Source organism: Terrapene carolina, unplaced genomic scaffold, assembly GCF_002925995.2.
Source record: "Terrapene carolina triunguis isolate 2854851 unplaced genomic scaffold, T_m_triunguis-2.0 Scaffold210, whole genome shotgun sequence".
In the NCBI taxonomy this organism is placed as follows: domain Eukaryota; kingdom Metazoa; phylum Chordata; order Testudines; family Emydidae; genus Terrapene; species Terrapene triunguis.
The window spans coordinates 37,481,920-37,503,902 of NW_020664561.1; the positions used below are offsets into that span (position 1 = coordinate 37,481,920).

Here is a 21,983-nt window from a genome sequence, read left to right on the forward strand (position 1 = left end):
CCGGCAGTCACAGCCGGAGCAGGGTATCCCGACATGGGACACACCCTGCTGGTGCCTGCTCACTCCACTACCTTAGTGGGAGAGTGACCTTTGTCCGTTCTCTTCTTCTGGTGCGGCACCAGCAAATGGGAGCGATGCCGGGCACTCGCACTGGAAGGGGTCTTCAGCACCGGGAAATGGCAGTGCTGAGGGTCCCTGGAGCCCGAGTCCTTTCTCGGCGCCATGGCCTCCCTTACTGATGCTGGCGTGCCTCACACCAAAGTGCTGGGCTTGGGGTCAGACAATACCTGGACCGGCTGGGGATGAAGGGCTGACTCCATGAGGAGCAGTTTCAGCCTAAAGTCCCTCTCTGTTTTGGTCCTCGATCTGAAGCCTCTGCAGATCTTGCATTCATCTGTTTGGTGTGCTTCTCCCAGGCACTTCAGACAGGAGTCATGTGGATCTCCCTGTGGCATGGGCTTCAGACAGGACCCGCACGATTTGAAACCCTGAAACCGAAGCATGCCCCAGTCCCCAGGAGGGGAAACATGATGGGGAGGGGGGAATCCCCAACTGAAATCTAAATTCACTATACTATTTATACTAACTATAAGATTTTAACTATTTACAGTCCACTAGGGGATTGCCTGCTGTCTGCAAAAGAGAGGCTGCTCCAACGACCGTCACTGGCGGTAAGAAGGAACTGAAGAGGTGGCGGGTCAGCAGGTACCTATTGTGACAAAGTTCCTCCTCTACCTTGGTGGGTCCTGCGCTTATTGGCAGATTTTCTCGCTTCACAGATTCACCCTGTGGGTCAGGAAACAGTCCAGAGACCTTCCCCTCTGGTAAAAGCTACCCTCCAGGTAAATTCCTCCTGTGTTTGATCAGGAGTTAGGAGGTTTGGGGGGAACCCGGGCCAGCCCTCTACTCCAGGTTCCAGCCCAGGGCCCTGTGTACTGCAGCTGTCTAGAGTGCCTCCTGGTACAGTTGCACGACAGCTACAACTCCCTGGGCTACTTCCCCATGGCCTCCTCCCAACATCTTTGTCCTCACCACCGGACCTTCCTTCTGATGTCTGATAATGCTGGTACTTCTCAGTCCTCCAGCAGTATGCCTATTCACTCTCAGCTTCTTGCACACCTCTTGCTCCTAGTTCCTCACACACACTTCCTCTCCTGTGGCTCCCTGCCTTGACTGGAGTGAGCCCTTTTATAGCATCAGAGGGGCCTTAATTAGAGTCAGGTGCTTAACTGCCTCACCTGACTCTTAGCAGGTTAATTGGAGTCAGGTGTTCTATTAGCCTGGAGCAGCCCCTGCTTTGGTCACTCAGGGAACAGAAAACTGCTTATCCAGTGGCCAGTATATCTCCCTTCTGCTACTCTGCTGTTCCCAACTGGTCTGGGTCTATCACACTATATACACAGCCACGAAGGCGCGACTCCAGGGAGCTCCAGAGCCGACCCGACGGGTACCGTTAGGGGAAAAACCTTCTGGCAACTGTGCACACATACCTACTTGGAATCGACAAGAGCAATCACTCGAAGAACAAAGTATGAGGTGTGGGAATGAAAACTTGCACACTAAAGTAAAAGATGTACCTTGGCATCAAAATAGAGGTACGTGAATGGTTGTTCCATTACAAAAGGTTTTTACTTCCATATCAGTCCAATTCCAGCCCCAACCCAAATCCAGAATGTGGCCACCTATATTTATTGAGAATGGGAGAAAAAGCATGGTTCTGTAACCAAGGTACTGGACTGGGATACAGGTGACCTGGGTTAAATTCTTGGCTAAACCACACCACAGAATTCCTGGCAAGTCTCTCTGTGTCTCAATTTCCTCACCTGTTTAAATGGGAATACTGCCCTACCTCACAGAGGTACAGAGGATAAAGTAATTAATGTTTGAAATACTCAAACTACAGTAATGGGGACCACATATGTACCTAGATAGCCAGAAACCACCCTTCCCTATTAAACACCTGTCTTATGATTGCCATGAAAGCCAAGAGATCCCACGCTAACCCTGATGGGCTGTTCATTCAGACATTCAAGTTGGCCAGAACAATCACCCCAGAAAGGAACTCTGCCAGATCATCCAGGGCTATGAAGTGCAATGGGATGAACAATTTCCCAATACCACATTCCATTTTAACTCCATTACAAGACTTTCACAAAATGGACACACTCAACCAAGTCCAGCTTTGGAAAAGGAGGCTTGCAATTCAGATTGGTGCAACAATTATGGCCATGCCCACCTGCCTTTATTTTCCCTCAATTCAAACTACCCCCTGTACCTGATATATTTGGGCCAATAGCAGCTCAGACATATCTCAGTAATACATACATTCAGGGACCGTATCTGTGATGGGTTGCCCCCTTTAGGATGTCATCTGATGTGCTCAGATACTGCTGAGCTCGCCTGTTATGCCAGCCTGGGTACCCTTTTTACCTGTCTTGCGGAGCCAAGCTCTTAAGCCTCTTCCAGCACACACACAGGCAGGGCCACTCCCAACTGCAGAACGAAACAGACACTGAGATCAGTTCTGGGAAAGCTCAGCTTAAGGGACTTGCCCCAGCACTCAGGTGTCGACCTCCTTTGGAGTGCAGACCCAAAGATATATTATGAAATCTGCCTCCTCCCTCGATGTGAAGGAAAGTATTCACAGCATCTCCCCCCCCCCCGTGTGAATTGTATTAATGGGGTTATATTATAAACAAGAAATAAGTTTATTAACTACAAAAAGTGAATTTTAAGTGAATATGAGATAACAGACAAAATAGATTACTGAGCAAATAAAACCAAATATGCAAGCTAAACTCAATATACTTAAGAAGCAGGTTACAAAATATAATTTCTTGCCCTAAATGTTCTTAGGCCGGTTGCAAAGTTTCTGTGGTTTAGAGTTCATTATTTCTTTTCAGACTGGACCTGTCTCAGTATGGACTTCCCTCTTGCCTTCCCTTCAGGTGTCTTTAGCAGTCTTTCTTCTTGGGCGGACAGGCCATGGAGAGGGGGAGTCCCGTTTGCCTTCCTCCCCACCCTTAAATAAGATTTACATAAGGCGGGAATCCTTTGTTTCCCCAAACTTGACTCCCCTTCCCTTTCAGTGGAAAGTTACAAGAAGTCCCAGATAATGTTTAGTACCAGGTGACAAGACCACCTGACCTAATAGTGTCACAGTTACATCCCCAGACCCCTCCCAGAAGGGAGGGGCATTAGTATCTTCATGGTTTTGTTGTTCCTTCCTGATGGCCCATCAAATCTAATGGCCTGTCTCCTGGTGTCTTCCCAATACACACCCAGTTGTAATTGTTACAGTCCATATTCCTAACTTTAGATACAGAAATGGTACATGCATACAAACTGGATAATCACATTCAGTAAATCATAACCTTTCCAGTGATACCTTACAAGACCCATCTTGCATAAAGTATATCTGCTACGTCATATCTATATAAGCATATTTTCAAAGAATATGGAGCACAGCAAAACAGTGTCGATCATGTCTTGAATATGTTTTAGTCTCACAGACTACCTACCTTATATTTCGCAAGAAGTAACATTCTTTTTCAGCCAACCCCTGCCCACCTTTTCACTCCAGATTATATCAGTGGTCTAGAAACTCCAACCTGGTCTATATCACATAAATTATCTCTTAGTTTCCACCACCACTAGTTTTCCCCCCTCCTTCCCCAGCTCCTATATTCTCAACCCTGTCTGTAATATAAAAATGGCAGTGAAATAGCTACAAATTAACAGTTTGTTAATGTGTTTTGATTAATCCAGTTCAAAAGAGGACTAGATCAAAGCACATTAAATGTTAATGCATGTGTCAAGGGTCCACAAGGACAGATATTCCACAGCAGGCTAGCACGGGGCTTTCACCCCAACTGGATAGAACTGTATGCAGAGTGTGCACAAACACACACACGCTCCCCATGTATACATACAAACCAGGTGGAAGCATGGAATGCATATTGATAGGTGGGGACTGAAACTGTGAAGCATCAAATAAAGGGTGCCATGTCAATCATTGAACCGCAAATGGAATAGTAGGTTTGCAAATTGGGTTAGTGGGATTTATACTTGAATTTTTACTTACAGACATTTCCCCATAACTACAGAAAAAAAATATTTTTGCTAGAATTTAACTACAAAAAAGAAGAACACCCATGTTTCTAAAACATTTTATTGCTACAAACTGGTACATTTTATCACAAAAAGCTACAAGGCATGTTTATAACATATACACTACTATACAGTGTGCAATACAGTCCAAAAAATAGCCACACTCACAGCACAATTTTTAAGTTTATGCATCGTAGCCCTAAGGGGTAAATATTATGAGCTGCATAATGTATTGTGTCACACAGCACTTGGAATATTTACCCTCAAACTACCTTTCTCAAGTGATTAGAACAAACACTAATAATATAGTCAATTTTCAACACCAAAAAAAGAAAACGAAAGCTTAAAAAAATATACAACACAAAATGTTTTAATCAGCTCTAACAGTTTGGTTGCTATAAAAGCTCAACTAAAATCATCTTAATGTCATTTTAAACAAATGGGAAACACAGAAATTATATAAACAAGTTCTACGCATAATGGAATGCATGCATAGGGTGGGGATGTTACACAAGTCTCATCCGTGAAACTATTACAAGGTCTTACATTTAGCCACTTTACAATAGAAATAAAAAGCTGTTTTTCAATTTGAATTTTTTCATTTTCATGCATTTAGTTATCTTCAGTTTGGTCAAGGGTGAAGTCAGTTTGTTCTTCTGTTTCTTCCTCCTCCTCCTCCTCTTCCTCTTCCTCTTCAGCAGGCTCATCAGCCTTGTCTTCTTCTTCTTCTTCCCCTGCCTGCTGATCCTGAGATTGATCAGTAATTTCAAAAGGATTTTCACCCTAAAATAGAGAAATTAAACTGTTCAAATATTTTGAAATCTAAGACATTAAAAATGAAATCTTAATTTTATTTAGCAGAAACATGCACTGTCAGGTCATGTAAGAGAAAAAACTGTTGAAATAATGCCCAAATTTGTTAAGCTATTTCTGGGGCAACACATGGAGATCAAAAAATGGATTTTCGAGGTTCATGATGGGCTACATCTAATTTTTATATTTAAAACAGACACCACATGAGTATAAAGTGAGAAACAGAAGTACAAATCTCTAGATGTTAGAAATCATGATCTCAATATTTGGCTCTAATGAAATCAGAACTGGCACTTAACAGTTTGAGCTGCTGCAGACTGAAAGCACCCAAGTGTTAGATATGCAGCTAAAACCTCAGTATCACCTCAGCATTAACAACTCAATAGATAAAACAGCATGCTTAAACTTCACAAAGAAGCAATTCTTCATATAGCTCCAGCAGCTTTGCTTCCTGGATTGAAGGGTGAATTTGAAAAAACTGGTTTTCTTCTACCTTCTCTTATTCACACTAAGTCAGTCTATTCATTCTCAATAAGACAATTCTATGTCAAAAAGGTGAACTGTAAAGCAAAATTATAACCAAGTTAAACCCAGAATTATGAACCTTTTAATGGTCACTGAAATTGTCTGATCTGAAATTCATATTCTTGGTTAACCTTAGCGAACCAGGAAGTAGCAAGCAGATTTCAAAGACAGAAGTGTATTTTAAATAGATTAGTCAAAACTTAATTTTCTCCTGAATGCTCTCCCTGTTTAGTAGTGACATTCAATACAGAACATTTTTGTTTTGCTGTACACCTTTAAGAACTATGTATTAACAGTAAGCAATAAAAACAATGGAATTACATGAAATGTAGACAGCTGTTTTGCACAAGCTACTAATTAAAGCACAACTAGTTTCCCAAGAGTATTACTTAAAGGTGATCTGAACAGGAAAAAAATATTGGGCTTCTGCGTTTTTTGCTTATGATGTGTAAAGAAAGCCATGTAAGGCTGGAGTTTATTTATTTTTTAATATGTTTTTCAAGCACAACAGTGTTATTCAAGGTCTACTTAGGAGGACTACAATACCAGACATGACTGGAACTTGATAACATCAATATTTCTACGGTTAAAAAAGCAACACTTGAATCTGGATTTATGCCCTCTTTTGAGAAACACACACACACAGAGCCTGAAAACAGAGGTTACTTACCTTACAGTAACTGGAGTTCAAGATGCTTTTGTCCACATGGATCCCAATGCAGACACGTGCACCTAAGACATGCAAGTATCCACTAGGGTTGTGAACGCACCCTGTGTACCTTCGTGGATGGTTCTTACAGGAAAGGTATAAAGTAGCCCAAACTTCCAGTCAGTTTTTTCACTAATACATAAATCCAGGTAAGAACTCTGTTTCAGTGGGGAAGGAGGGTGGGTCCTGGGATCCATGTGGACAAAAACATCTTGAAGAACTCTGGTTACTGTAACATAAGTAACCTCTCTTCTTCAGGCATTTATCCACATGGATCTGACTGTAGAACTAGCAGTTATCCTTCAAGGAGATAGGTGATAAAGTCCTATCTAAATGACGACTGTAGAACAGCCCTACCTAACTTGGCATCTGATCTAGAAACTGTAACAATGAAGCAGTGATTGGTAAATGTCTGAACAGAATTCCAAGTAGCTGTTCTACAAATTTCAGAAATAGGAACCCCTCTGAAAGAAGCCACAGATAGCAACTGGATCCTAGAAGAGCGTATCCTAACTTGAGGGGGAACAGATAGATTATTCAAAAGAATAGGAAATTTTAATGCAGTCTAACCTATTTACAGAGTCTGAGAGGATACAGCCTCAGACTTATTACCAAAAGCTACAAAAAAAAGTCTAAATGATTTACAAAAAGACTTTGTTGTGAAAAGATAAAAGGGCATATCCCAAAGAATGTCTAAATATGTGGAGTTTAATCTCCACAGAAGAGAGTCAAGAGGCTTAAGAAAAAATACCAGTAAGGGAAGAAACTGATTTATATGAAAGTCCAAAACTATTTTTGGTAAAAATCTTGGATGTAGCCTGAGTGTAACTCTGTCCTTATGAAACAGCATATGGAGGGCCAGCCATCAAAACTTGAATTTCGCTCACCTTGTGTGCTGAGGTGATGGCTACCAAAAACATCACTTTAAACAGAGAGGTGATACAAAGAAGATGACACAAGTTCAAATAGAGGGTCCATCAGACATAAGAATCATGCTCAAGTCCCAGGTAGCAAATGGTTCCTTAATATTGGTGGAAATATATGTATTAGGCCTTTTAAAAACCTACGTAACATAGGGTGATGGGAAAAAATCAATTAGCATCAATGGGGGATGTAGAGAGAACAGGGTGACACCATAAACAAGATCAGAGATGACAGTATCATTTTTTCCATTCATATCTTACCTTGACATACAGCTCATATCGTGCCTTCACTATTGGGTTATTCAAGATGCTGGTAGCAGTCAGTACACTCTCCCTTTTTATTTGTTCTCTGTAGGCCTATGAAATGGATTTAATTGTAACTATTACAAACCTGATCTATTTAAATAGTCATGTGATACAAATTTAATTCATGCTATATTGGTTAGGGGCTGCTTTAGAGCTTTTACACATTTCTTGTCAAAGCAGGAAACACTAACTCTTGGCATCAACAGTCCAACCTACACAATAAATGAAATCAGAGGAACTGGGTACAACATAGCTGTATTTGTATGTGGGTGAGTGGACTGGCCCATGGCTTTAGCCTTGTCTAGGGACAGTTAAGCCCTCATCTACATTACAAACTGCAACCATGTAACTGGTTTCTCTGATTGTATTTAATGCACATTTAAACTTACATTGGCCGCTAATGCAAAAAAGTTCTCCAACGTATCAGAGCAGATTGCCTTGCATATCATTTTCTATAATTTATTATAATAATTATTAAAAATACACAAAATCTCAGTAACTGTATAATGGACAAGGAATGTCCAAACTACTGCAGATTTATATTATTCTCCAAGCCCCACTCACCAGCTACCACAATTTTTCCAGTCATGTTCCTCTTTCAACCATTCACCTTACGAGATTAGTTAAATTAAAAATGAAGCATTTTAAGTTGCAATGGAAATTTTGTTTCTGTGTAGCACTACTACTTCTCAACTGTTCTAATTCTTTCTATATAAGACTTTTCCTTCTGATTAAACAAGTGCTTAATCAGAAGAAACACCTTGGCTTTAAACAACAGTGAGGTGGCATGCATATGCCTATATGAAACCTGCAGAGGAAATGATGGCAGCAACACCACTCAAAATACATGAATGTAGTCCTTGCACTAGGTATACATTAAAGTCTGCTATAGACGGGAAAGGACAATGAAATACTAGTGCAATATCACTATAAATAATTACCTAAATCAATGCTCTAAACTCCTATTTATAAATTTAAATAACTATTGTTCCAACAATTCCTTTCAGTTATCTCATGCATTCAACCAAGAACAGTATTTAGTACTCCTGAATATTTAGTGCAGTAAGTTTTCTTATTAGTTTTAATTTCTAATAGATCGAGGAATTTACTAGAGAAGTATGTCACCACTGATTTTCTTTTGATCTCTATTGGCAGCCATAAAGCACCTTATTATTAATGTATACACTGTTACTGGAAAGTTGAACCTTCGTAAACCATTACTTTCACTAGAAAACTAGCATATCAGAGTGTATACTTATTAGTCAGAATATAAATCTAAAGCTTACACTGAATCACAAGAAAAACTAAAAAACCCCGTAGCTACAGATCACAAACTCAGCCCTCTTGTCAAACAGCTTACGTTATTGCTCCTCATTAGATGCCCAGTATCAAAACATAAGATTCTAAAGTTAAAAAGGAAACCTGCATTCTATTTTCTCTTCAGATTAGACTGTATCTTCAGCAGTTCACAGAACAAGTAATTACGAACTGAGCATTACACATTTATAAAATACTAAATCTTACTTGTTTTCCCTTTGTGTGATCAGGAGATTTTAAGTGCTGTTGAACAGAACTGTGTAGTGCAGGAACATACACACTGCAAGCACTGCAGTGAACAGTCTCAACTTTCATCATGTGGTCATCAGCAGTAACGCCTAGCAAAGAAAACAAGACTTTACAATTATGAGGCTCTACTGTCTATATCAATCATACACAAGCAAACATTTACAAAGCTCAGTTCATGCTAATTAAATTTGCCAAAGTAAGAGACAGTTGCTTAACTGAAAGAAGTCATACAGATGCTCCTGGGCAAATAAATCAAACTCACTTTAATATTTCAAAGATCTGATTTATTTAAAAAACAAAAACACCAAAGACTCAGGTCTAGCACTCTTAAATGGAGCTAGTGGATGACAGTCTTTATGTTTAGAAATCGGAACCAAAGGCAGTCCTGACAGATCCTTTTTCTTATGCATTTTAACCACCCGCCCGGGGGTCTTAAGTCGTCCTGAGCCCTTCAGAATTGTGAACGAAGGCTCACCTGACCTACACAGAGTCAGGGAGGGGTCTCTTCTTTTAGGAGTAGACCTGGATGGGGATCTGTCCTTGTATCTATGAGAGTACCCCTCTTGTGCAAAGCCCTTGGGCTTAGCAGTTCTAGGCTCCACTCTCAAGCTCATCCTCAGAGGATTGCAGCTCATCAGTTAAGATCAATGTACAGGGGAGTCTCCCTTGCCTGAATCCAAGTGAGATCTCATGGCCTTCTCCATAAGGTGCTTCCCAAGCTGAACATCATGAGCTTCACATTTTCATAGGGGAAACAAATTTCAAATACTGCACTTTGCTGAGATATGCATCTTACCCAGACAGTACTGGCAGCACTGGTGCTAACTGCTCATGGAGAAGGAGCGAGGGCAAGATATGCAATTCTTGAACCCTGGGACACCAGGCCTATTCCCAGTCCACAGAGAGGGACTCCCCAAAATGGGAAAAGCTAAGCCAAACTAACTAAATTATCGTAAAACTTTAACTATGCTAAATATTAAAACTATTTACAATATATATTTACAGACTGCTATGAAACAAGCTGGGGAAAACTGTGGACCCAGAGGATTCTGAGGGCAGGTCTTCACTACCCGTCGGATTAGCGGGTAGGGATCGATCTATCCGCGTCTCATCTAGACGTGGATAAATCGATCCCCAAACGCATTCCCCATTGACTTCGGAACTCCAGCTCGCAAGAGGTGGAAGCAGAGTCGACGGGGGAGCGGCAGCGGTCAACTCGCTGCCGTCCTCACAGCCACGTAAATCGACCTAAGATACGCCAACTTCAGCTATGCTATTTGCGTAGCTGAAATTGTGTATCTTAGGTCGACCTCAGTGTAGACCAGGGCTGAGTCAGGCCACGTAGCAGTAAGATGGAACAGAAGAGGTGTCAGCCTGCACTGACTCTTATGCTTTCGGTCTGCAGCATGAGGATAGCAACTGTGCATGTGAAGGGCACCAGACACTGCTTACTAAGAATTTCTGGACTCGGGTACACGGCATGCATAGGTACCCATGTGTGGAATACACATAGGGACCAGCACTCAAAAGAAGAACCTAATTTTATTTAAGGTACTTAGATATTTTTAAAGTAAAAAAAAAAAAAAAAATTCTATAGGATTGATCCTATTGTAGTAGCTGTATGAATTGCCACTCTGCCTTACTTAAGGATATATGAATTTTTTTTTCCCCCCAGACAGGAAAAGTTGCAAGACTCAAAGTTTTTTGTTAACAAGCTAACATGAAGAGGTTTTCCTATACACCGAAAAAAAAGGGGATGACTTTTTAGAACTGCTGTAAATAGTTTATTTTAAACTATTTTAAATGTTTTATAGTACACTGTAATTTACACCACATTTAGCAGATATGACATCCACTGGACCAAAGGTCTAAGGGGCTTGCCTACACATGAAGCGTGTGGATCTTTGATCCAGTGGATATCTTATCTGATAAGTTCTGTGCTAATTAAGACAAGACAAAGATCAAGGGTAAGATCCTGGCCACTATATGCTCTACAAAAGGGCCACAGTAGCATGAGGGAGGATTCTTCTTAGTGCACACACTCCGGAAAACAGCCACAATGCTGCCTCCTGAAGACCCAGCATAGAAACTGCACCTGGACAGAGAGGGGTGTTGGGGCAGGGCTGCTTACACAGTACCGCAGCTCATAAGGCAGGGAGGTCACTGTAATTCAGAAAAGTCTATAGGGCTAAGTTACACCAAGGGCTTCTCTAGCCCCTAGGACAGCCCCAGAATGGCTACAACAGTGGCTTAAAACTCATTTTAGCCCCACCACCTCCCCGAGTTGCGAGTTTAGTGCTGCACTTCTTAAAGGCCCAGAACAGAATCTCACCCCAAAAGAGGAAGGGTGTGGAATAAGTGACATATAATCTGACTCAAAGTCTTAGTAATAGTACCTAGTTTCGGAAGGTTTTGAGACCTTTAACACTACAGATGCACTGGTGACCAGAATTCTAGAACTAAAATGAGGAGACTTGCCTTTGGAGTAAACAGCTTTTAAAGAGAGTCTAAAGAGTCCAGCAGATTTTAATCCAAACATCAGATCAGCATGTTCAAATGAGAATAAAATTAAATTAAAAGAAAAGAAAAAAGACCTGGGTATTCCCAAAACATGCACTTTCATATGGAGTCTGTTACTTGCCTTCCATTACATCTTTTTCAACAACTTGGACATTTTCAGTTTGGTTGTTGGTCTGCTGTTTGCGCATAGCTGTCTTCTTGAATTTATTCACCATACACTCCTAGAATGCAGGAAATAGAACATCAATTTTAAATGACTGACGTATTTCTCCACCTACACAACACCCCAAATCAGAAACATACTAAATTTTGAAAGTTACCCAGCTGTTTCTACTCTTGATTATTAGATGTGTACATCTCAACTATTATTAGTTCCAAGGGAATGTTCTGGCATAGTGGCTAACAAAGACATTCAAAACTATTAACTTCAATAATGGCTTATTTTGTTAACTAGCTGTGAAGCAATGCTACTTTTCAAAAATTCTGAACTTGCCTTTCTGTTCAGTAGTGTTTACTGTGGACAACCCTTTTCCTAAGTGAAATGATCTAATGAAAAATTAAGTACTTGTTTTGAAGATGATAAATGGTACAATTTAATTTAAACTCCAATATGCAAGTGACCTACAAATCAAGATAATTTAGATGTATTCAAGTTGGCAAGGTCTGACAAAATTCATCCAAGGGTATTTAAGGAACTAGCTGAAGCAATCTCAGAACCATTAACAATTATCTTCAAGAAATCACAGCGGACAGAGCCCTTCCCCACTATCTCCCCTGCTCCCTCCCCATCCCACCACCACTGCTTCCCCTGCTCCCTTCCCCCCCACCATCAGAACCTTTCCTTCCCCCCCTCCTCCCCCCACCCCCAGCCAGAGCCTTTCCCCACTGCCTCCTCTCTTCCACCATGGGAAAAGGCTTTGGCAGTGGGGAGGCAGCTGGACACTACACTACTAAAACTTGAAGTGTAGACATGGGAGGCACGGCATGGGCATGTAGAGAGCCATGTAGGGTATATACCCTAGGGAATCAGGGCACTTACTCTATTCTACGTAAGCCAGGCCTCACTGTATACACTGTATTTTTACTGGTGCTAGCTTTGCATGCCGTGACTGAACTCTACACGCCACTGTCAGTGCACATATAAAGAGGACCATAATTAATTATCAAAGGGGTAGCCATGTTAGTTTGGATCTGTAAAAGCAGTGAAGAGTCCTGTGGCACCTTATAGACTAACAAACGTATAGGAGCATGAGCTTTCGTGGGTGAATACCCACTTCTTCGGATGCGAACATAATTAATTGTTCTCCATGTCCACTGAAGGTAGGACAAGAAGTAATGGGCTTACTCTAGAACAAGCAGAGAGGTTTAGGTTAGATGTTAGGAAAAATGTCCTAACTGTAAGGGTAGTTAAATTCTGGAATAGCCTTAGGTTGTAGAAGACTCACTGGAGGCTTTCAAGAACAGGTTGGACTGGGTTTACTTGGTCATGCCTCAGCACAGGAGGCTGTACTAGATGATCTCTTGGGGTCCCTTCCAGCCCTACATTTCTATGATGCTATGAACATAATGACTTACGTGCAGAAACTCCATCACTACTTTGTCAAATTTGGTTTGCTTCTGAATATGATCCAATGTTTCCTGGTGAGCAGCACTTTCCAAATGAGCTTCAATGTCTTTCTCTTCAAAGGTTCGAAATTTACAAAATGAGCAAGTGAATGCCATTCTAGCAGGAGAAACATGTATGTTAAAGGTGTTACTGTTCAATAAGTTTTTGTTTGTTTTTCTAAGTCAGTGTTTTTCAAGAATTACCTAGGTGGCTTATGTGGGGACATGTTCAATCCAGTCACATGACAAGTAGGAAAGTTTTCCCTAGTAAGTGTAGAAAATTAAGCCAACTTTTTCTATAATTTTTATTAATGACATTTACATAAGAGAAAGCTAAATTTGCAGTGCTATGGTTCTGAAGGTAAGGGCCAAAAGTGAGCTGAATGCAAACCCAACCAGTGATGTCTATTTGAATTTTTAAATAGGTATGTACTGAACTGTTACTCAACCTTTTGTTAACTGTAGAATGAAATAGGTTGGTTAATTTTATTGCTGATATTCAAAAACTCTGTCAGTGTTTAGCAATAGCGAAACTATCAGGTGTGTCAATCTCATATTGGTGGGGAAAGGTACAAACTGCAGGGACAGGAAAGAGGACCAAAAAAAATGGAGACAGTTTGAGGAACAGATGTAGTCAGAGAGCTTTTCTTTCCCTCCACCCATATAATACGTAATCCTATATAATCACAAGACTACCAAAAAAAAAAACCCCACTTCAGTCAGAATAAGATCACATCAGGGAGATCTCAATTTATTTTTACTACAAAGCTGAAATCTTACATCAAAATTCCCCTTGCACTCTGGAGAGTTTGAGATCCCGGTATAATCTTAATGAATCCATTTACCTGGGGCACAGTTTAGTGGAATATACTTGAAACTGAATACTCCTCTTATTTACTAAAGTATTCCATTTTTGTGTGAAAACCAGGCCTCCCAGATAATTTGGCACTTTTGTAATGCTTAAAATGGAGACAAATGAAACACAGAATAAGATCAATTCCTATCCTGAGGAGCTTAAGAGGATAGCAGAAATACCCTTTCAGCATGTAGATTCATCTAATTGTACTAGAAACATATGGCGTAGTACTGAAAGATGGTACCACTGTAAAAGATGATTATTTTAACATCTCATAAGCATAGTGGTGTGCACTAATATACTTTCAGAAATATTAATGCTACTATATCTCAAAATGTTTCAAGTACTCTAGTTGAGCAATCTCCTCTCCTCCAAGACAAATGGTTTTTTTAAAAACACTGTTGTATACCTAGCACCCTTTGATGTATTCCTCTATAGAGAGCACCCAGCAAAAGGTGCTACAAGGGCAGGAATGGGTAACCTTTGGCACATGGCCCATCAGGGTAAACTCCTGGCAGGCCGGGACGGTTTACCTGCAGCATCAACAGGTTCGGCCAATCGCAGCTCCCGCTCCAGGCCAATGGGGGCTGCAGGAAGCAGCGGCCAGCACATCCCTTAGCCCGCGCCGCTTTCTGCAGCCCCCATTGGCCTGGGACGGCGAACCGCGGCCAGTGGGAGCCGCAATCGGCCGAACCAGCAGATGCTGAAGGTAAGCAAACCATCCCGACCGCGTGCCAAAGGCTGCCGATCCCTGTACTGGGAATAATGATATTAAATAGAAAACAACACCAACAGCACAAACCTGTATCCATCACCATATTTTTCACTGTTTTTCTCCCTTCTACGCCTCTGTTTCTCTCTTCTTGCCTCAATTCGGCGTTTTTCCTCCTCTTCACTTTTGACCTCTGGTTTGGTACCTTAACACATAGTGATTTGGGTTAAACACTTTATATCTCCAAAATCCAGAGAGTAGAAAGTGTAATGCTTGACTTCCCCTACCTCTTTAACAACCATCTTTTCTAGTCCCAAAATGTGAAATAAATTCAAGTCATAGTGACTCAATGGCATAAGTTTTGGGTATTTTTAATTAAAAAAAAAAAAAAGAAAAAAAATCAGTAAACATTAATATTTCAATGCAAGTTTAGAGGTTAAGGGCCTGAATTAAACTCACAAAGTGAGGAAATTCAGAGTTAAAGCCAACCCAACCCCATTTTGCCTAGATACTAAAGGCATTTCCAAGTAAGTGACCAGGAGGGACACTGGAAAATCGCAATTATTCAAACACCCCACAATTTTAGTGTTTCATTGCAATATTTGCTGTTGCATAAAACATAATTTATCATTAAAAAGAAATCAGTCTCTAGCCACCCTTTTTGTTGTGAAGATAGCTTATACAATGAAAATAAATACAAAGATGATCTACAAGGAAAAAACACAATTGTTAATGTTTCTTTTTGATTATTTATGATGTATAGGCACTGAATATCAATTTTTAAATCCTCCCACACACACTTTTGGCTTATAGCTTAAAGATAAATAATAAATCTTCCTGGTTTTTGCTAGAGGACTAGAGTAGTGGAGGATGAATTTTCTTAGCAGGGATAGTAGAATCTTAAGCAAAGAAATTCTGTCAAGTGTTTCTCAGGCATTTGAGTAAGAATATGTTGCCAAGAAACTAAGTTTTAAAATGTCTGACTAAAAATCCCTTCCTTTCTTAACTGCTCAGTTTTCAATCTTTTACCAATCACAATAGTTCTGTATTTCTGCTCTAGGATTCTAATGAACAACATGTGTTAAAAAAACATTCAGGCCACCGTTCACAAGAAGTAAGAAGGTATAATTTGTTTTTCTTTTTGCAAGTCAACTTTAAAGAAAGGTCATTTCCCCTGAAACGTGTGTCCAGCCAAACAATAACAGAAAATGTGTACACACCCCCATGACAAACTCATCTCAGTGAAGAGAATTTCAAAAAGCTAGCTGGAACCAGAAGTAGTATTAAGTGTTCAAAACATTCATAATTACTTTAGAAGAGCTGTGCTTCCCTATTGGCCTCCAAAGACATTTTGTATTTTATTTTGTGGAATAGGCTCTTCACCCTCCATGTAGGAACTCAACACTACTCTGCTCCAGCAGAAAAGAGAATATCCCCCACCCGTATCATTCTTTTTACATTTCCCAATAAAGCGCTCCAGGGTTAAAATTTTCAATGTGGCACCTTACCTTCAACCCAGAAGATGGGCAAAGGATTCCTTGTTTAACTGCTGCATAAATCATCTGGTATGGAGTTTTGTGGAGTGAAATGGCCTGAGCATCTTACCCTCAAGATCAGCAGATACCTTTAAAATGCCCAGCCTCTCCAGGCCAGGGAATGGAAGCCTTAGTCCAGATATGAACTTGAGTCTCCCACTTTCCTGCATGACATTGCATCCATTTAAAAAGCTGCATAAATTTTCACATGCATTTACTAAAGTGGCATTATTGATGGATCCAGAGATTTGCAATGTTTCATACAGGACCTCATTGGAAAAGCACACCTGCAAAATAGGTTAACTAGCAGTCCATTCTTTACAATTTACTATTTAAAGTTAATGATTTGCAGTATTATGCATTTATTGAGTGAAAGTCTCAGAAACTGTTCTGCAGATTTCAGTTGGTCTTGTAAGCAGAGTAACCACACAAACAAAAAGGTGTATTATAGTTTAATGGAAAGTCCATTACACAGTATGAAAAGTATGCCCAGAGCATTCCAAGAAAACAAACTTTGTACAATTTGCAGCAATTTTAAAGCATTCCTTGTTATCAGACAAACCATATATACAATAGCAAGGCATATCAGAAAAGGAGATTTCTAGTGCAGAACAGGCCTCAGATCCATTTAAAGGCCTGGTAGGCAGAACAAGCTTCCTGTAAACTGAGCACATCTGATATGGAAGCCAGTGACTGAAACTTGGGACAAAACAACGTGGGGTGTTCATACAAACACCCCACGTTTTGTGTTTTGTTGTTCTAAGTTTTAGTCGCTGGCTTCCACATCAGCGGTGCTCACGTTTCAAAGGGGAACCTTTTCAACCTGCCAACATACAGAGAACTTAGTGCTTACTAAATAGCTAGCATGTTCCAGTGAACATGTTCTGGTCACAAGACTGAGGGTCAGCAGACTTGGTTTTTCAATTAGACTACTCAAGGCAGTAAGCCAAGTAAATTCTTCAGACTTTCATCCTCACATTGGAGGTTCAGTTAAACAGCTAGTTATGATGCACAAACAATTCCACGTCCTCAAGGTCACCCAGACTGTGTTCTCATTTAACTGTATACTCATTTTTGCTGTGAAGTGCCACCTGTTAAAAATTTTAAAATGCATGCCTGTGCCTATCCAACTAGATGTACAGTTGCCAGCTAGTATTAACACTCGTTTTTTAACAGGATATATGCAGACACTATGCACTACAACTGGAATGGAATAGACAAACTGCCCAAAATCACAAGTTTTCAATATGCTAAAATGTAAGCTTTAATTTTTACATAAAACAGATACATTTTTTTTTACTTTAAATATTTTATAAAGCCAGTTTAACTGCCTAAAAGTCTTTCGGTCAAAAGCATTTAAGAAATTCTTCTTCTTAAAAGGTGCACTTCATAAACTCCATCCCAGAGTGTCCCAAAACTGTATTTTCCAATTCTAAGGATATTTACCTTGGCAGCAGAATCCTTGATAAGTGTCTTCAGCTCTATAAGCATGAAATTAGGAAGAAATTTAAAGAAAATGAAACCACTGACTAAAACTACTCTGTCATTTATTAGTGTTTTGTCTAAAGCCTTGAACATTAGAGAAGTAGGAAGTGTGATCAGAAAAAAGCAAAGATTAACATCCAACTTAGACTCTATAATGTAGATATAAAAGTATTACATAAAATTCATTTCCCTGAATTTAAGCAGCATTTTATAGGCATCAATATTTTTCTATCTTTACCCCAAACAGACAGATTCCACAATACTGGAAAGAAAGTCATGAAAATTGCAAATTACCATTTTGAAGTAAACCTCCATACTGTGTAATTTATGTTGTTACACACCTTTTAATTTCAAAACTTCACAATTCCTGCTTACAGCACCCTCTACTAGTTATGGCAACTGACAAGAACTAAAACACAGTAGAAAAATTCATAACTGGAGTCAAGTTTCCATTCCTCTGGTTTATACAACAATGCACTTTTTAAGACTTGGCAAGTCTCAACAGCTACAATACAAAATACTATGGAATAGCAAGCATTTATCATGCATCTTTACTGAACTCATAGCATCCTGAGCAGGCACTGATGCATCACACTGCAGTTTTTCCATAGATGATTGGTATACTGGGAATATGTTTTAAAATAACAAGGATAAAGGTATGCACAATCCCATTCTTACAGCATCAGAGCCAGGCACGGAAAAGAAACCCAAAGTAAGGTTCAATACTTAAAAAGAATGCCCAAGTTCAAGCTGAATGTCTAGGGTTACCATATTTCCACAATCAAAAAAGAGGACACGGGGGGGAGCCCCGCCCTAGCCCCGCCCCCATCCACTCCCTCCCACTTCCCACCCCCTGATTGCCCCCCTCAGAACCTCAACCCCTCCTGCTTCTTGTCCCCTGACTGCCCCCTGCTGAGAACCCCCCACCCTAACTGCCCCCCTAGTACCCTACCTGTCCCCTGACTGCCCCGACCCTTATCCACTCGCATGGGTGGCAGGGTTGTAGAAATTTTGGTAATGCCCAGAACCGCCCCCCCCACCTGCCTAAGGCTCTGGGAGGGGGGTTGGGTGGGGGGAGGAGGTCTGGGGTGCAGGTCCTGGGCTGGGGATTAGGGTGCAGGAGGCGTGCAGGGTACAGGTTCTGGGATAGAGTTTGGGTGCTGGGTGCAGGCTCTGGGCTGGGGCAGGAGGGGGTGAGGGGTGCAGGCTCTGGGATGGAGTTTGGGGGTGGGAGGCAGTGCAAAGGGAGGGGGTGCAGGCTTTGGGAGGGAGTTTGAGGACAGGAGGAGGTGTGTGGGAAGGGGGAAGGGGGTTTGGGAGGGAGTTTGGGGATAGGAGGGGATGCAGGGGTGAGGGCTGTGGGTCTGAGGATGAGGGGTTCATGATGCAGGAGGGGACTCAGGGATGGAGCAGAGGATTAGGGTGTGGGGGGATGAGGGCTCTGGCTGGGGCTGGGGATGAGCGGTTCATGATGCAGGAGGAGGCTCAGGGCTGGGGAAGAGGATTAGGGTGAGGGGGGATGAGGGCTGGGGCTGAGGGGTTTGGGGCGTTGGAGAGGCTCAGGGCTAGGGTGGAAGGGCAGGGTAAGGGCAGCCTGTCTTCCCATTAGTGGATGGGGGACGCTAGGACCCGGGGGCAGCAGACAGCAGTTGATGCTGGCTCTGGCAGCACAACCAGGCAAGGGAGAGGCAGGCAGGGAGGGGGGACCCCGCGGGGGGGGGGGGGGGGGGGGGGCGGGGGGGGGGGGGGGGGGGGGCAGGGGAGGGCTCTGGCTGCTGGAGGCCAATGGGAGCGGCTCAATCGGCCCAGCCGCCCAATCAGCAGCCGCACTCTGCATGGAAGGGAGGGAGGGAGGCGAGGGAGAAAAAAACCCCGGACATTTTAACCTTGTTACCAATTCCTCCCGGACGGCTATTTAGAGACACAAAAGCTGGACATGTCAGGGGAAATACGGATGGATGGAAACCCTATGAATGTCAGACTCCCAGGTTTAATATTTGCATTTACGTGATCCCAAGATCTGAAATTACTTTAAATAATGAAGGGGGATTATTTAATAACAAATTTGCTGTGACACTGTTTGCTTAGAGACAGTCTTCTGCAATACTTATTTAACACACCAACACGACACTTACTCTCATTTGATAAGCTATCTTCACAACAAAAGAACGAGAAAGTTTATTTAAATAAACAATTTGTTGGAGAAAAAAAAAGATACACCTGAATGGATTTACCTTCTACCTATATGTATTTCTAACATGCCCATGACCATAATATCTACACACCAAGATGGCAAGCTGATCTATAGTTTTTCAAGCCCCTAGTTAATAAAGTTTTGACTTGTGCCAACACCAAGCCCTACTAGAGAACTTCAGTGCTGAAGAATTGCAAAACATTACAAATGCCTGTGTCTAAAAAGAGGAAATTAAACAATGCTAGTCGTATGATTTTTCATTTAATTACTTACTAGGTAGTTTATTCTGGTTCATCATAATAGGTTTTGTCAGTTTGGGTTTCTTGATAAATGTCCCACCAGGTTTGTTATATGGCTGTTGTATAATTTTTCTCTTTATTCCTCTTGCAGCAACTGCTGCAGAACTGGGTTTGTTATGATAGTCAACAACAATTCCAGGTCTATGCATCCCTCCAAAGTCTCCCATATGCTGGAAATTTGTGAAATCAAGAAAAAGTATTAGTATATGAAATCAACAGAAACAACACAATTGCTACATGTAAATATTTATAAATACATTTAAGCAGATAAAAATCTGTTCTCTGGAACAAAACACTGCTAAATTAAAACACATCAAAATTGGGTGCTTAATGACTTTGTTGATACTTCACTAATAGATTAAATGTGCACCTATGAACTGGGTTTCTGCTTATTCAGAACCATTAGTCCAGGCTAGGAGTATGCCTATCAGAATTCATAGCTCAGTACACCTCAGCTCCTTCTCTTTAGAGTCTCTAGTTGATACGTCTGTTCTCTTTTCTGGCGAGAAAGCCATCCAAGTTCTTTAGAACTCAGCTGACAGCCAGAAAAGATGTTTTCTTTGTGGATTTGGGACAAGGAAATAGAGATGACCATCAAGATTTTTCTATTTTGATGGCAACCTAAAAGCACAGAAGTTGTCCGCAGTGGACCACTGACTACTGGAGAACATCCAACATACTCTAGTAATTTTACCCTGTCAGGAGGATTTAAGACAGTGAACCCAGTGAATTTAGGACTTCTTTACAAAATTGCTTTTGGAGGCAAAAACATCCATGCAAAAAGGAATTGAACAGGTCAGCAACAGGGACAAGAAATTGAGCTAGATGACAAGTCCTCTAATTCCTTTCTGTCTTGTCTCTGAAAGAGACTGTATAATGGTGCAGAAGTCTGGAGACTTGTATCTGTGACAGTCAACTCTTCAGAGGCAATGGAGCAGGGCCGCCCAGAAGATTCAGGGGGCCTGGGGCAAAGCAATTTCAGGGGCCCCTTCCATAAAAAAAAGTTGCAATACTATAGAATACTATAGTCTCGTGGAGGCCCCTGTGGGGCCCGGGGCAAATTGCCCCACTTGTGTACCTCCCCCGGGGCGGCCCTGCAATGCAGTAATCTGAAGAGGAGGAACCAAGGCGTAACAGCACAAAACTGATCTCCTATTGGCTCATTTACTTGATTAACAGAGGGTAGACAGGAAAGCCCACATGACTGGATGGATGAATCAGATAAGCAGAAATACCTATACTGTCACGAAAACAAAACTAATGTTTTATTACTCAAATTAAGAGTACCTCAGAATCATTTAGTGTAACGTACTATATGAAAAAATATATATTCATAAACGGTGAATACATTTTAAACACACATGGCTGGAATATAGTACATATTTAAAATAGATATATTTACAGTTTTAAAAAAAATAGAAGTCCATGCACAATTTCTCAAGTAATTCCAATGTATCTATTTAATTATCAAGGTACTACTACAAAGGTATCTAGCACGTGTGTTTATACTGCATGTATTTAAATTTGATGTGAAGTACACACTTGAATAAACAGTCTTTCCAGGTGATTCACATTTTTACAAGCAAATATTTCCATCATCTATTAAAGGTGCAATGCATTTTAAATATGGTAAGTTGTTTTATATTGTCCTCAAAGAATTCCTTTATGAAGGGTAAAACTGATAACATTAATTTTTAAGAAAAAAAGTTTAGATAAAAGTACTATACTATATTTTTAGACAGAACTTTTAGGTCTGAAACAGTTCTAAAAGGAGGGCATCTGAATTTAAAACCCCACCACTTTCAGTTTGACAAACAGAGGAATA

General features: G+C 41.0%; 1 protein-coding gene across 1 annotated transcript in view; it reads right to left on the minus strand.

The window, feature by feature from the left end:
• Positions 1-4,157: 4,157 nt before the first annotated feature.
• LOC112109867 (DBIRD complex subunit ZNF326) overlaps positions 4,158-21,983 on the minus strand; it is a 28,225-nt gene continuing 10,399 nt past the window's right edge. The window contains exons 4-10 of the mRNA XM_024204571.3: positions 20,133-20,328; positions 14,736-14,850; positions 13,048-13,195; positions 11,594-11,693; positions 8,911-9,041; positions 7,342-7,437; positions 4,158-4,893 (exon numbers count right to left, since the gene is read on the minus strand). Coding sequence (XP_024060339.1) covers positions 4,723-4,893; positions 7,342-7,437; positions 8,911-9,041; positions 11,594-11,693; positions 13,048-13,195; positions 14,736-14,850; positions 20,133-20,328 — 957 coding nt within the window. The 3' untranslated portion in view covers positions 4,158-4,722. The remainder of the gene's footprint in view (positions 4,894-7,341; positions 7,438-8,910; positions 9,042-11,593; positions 11,694-13,047; positions 13,196-14,735; positions 14,851-20,132; positions 20,329-21,983) is intronic.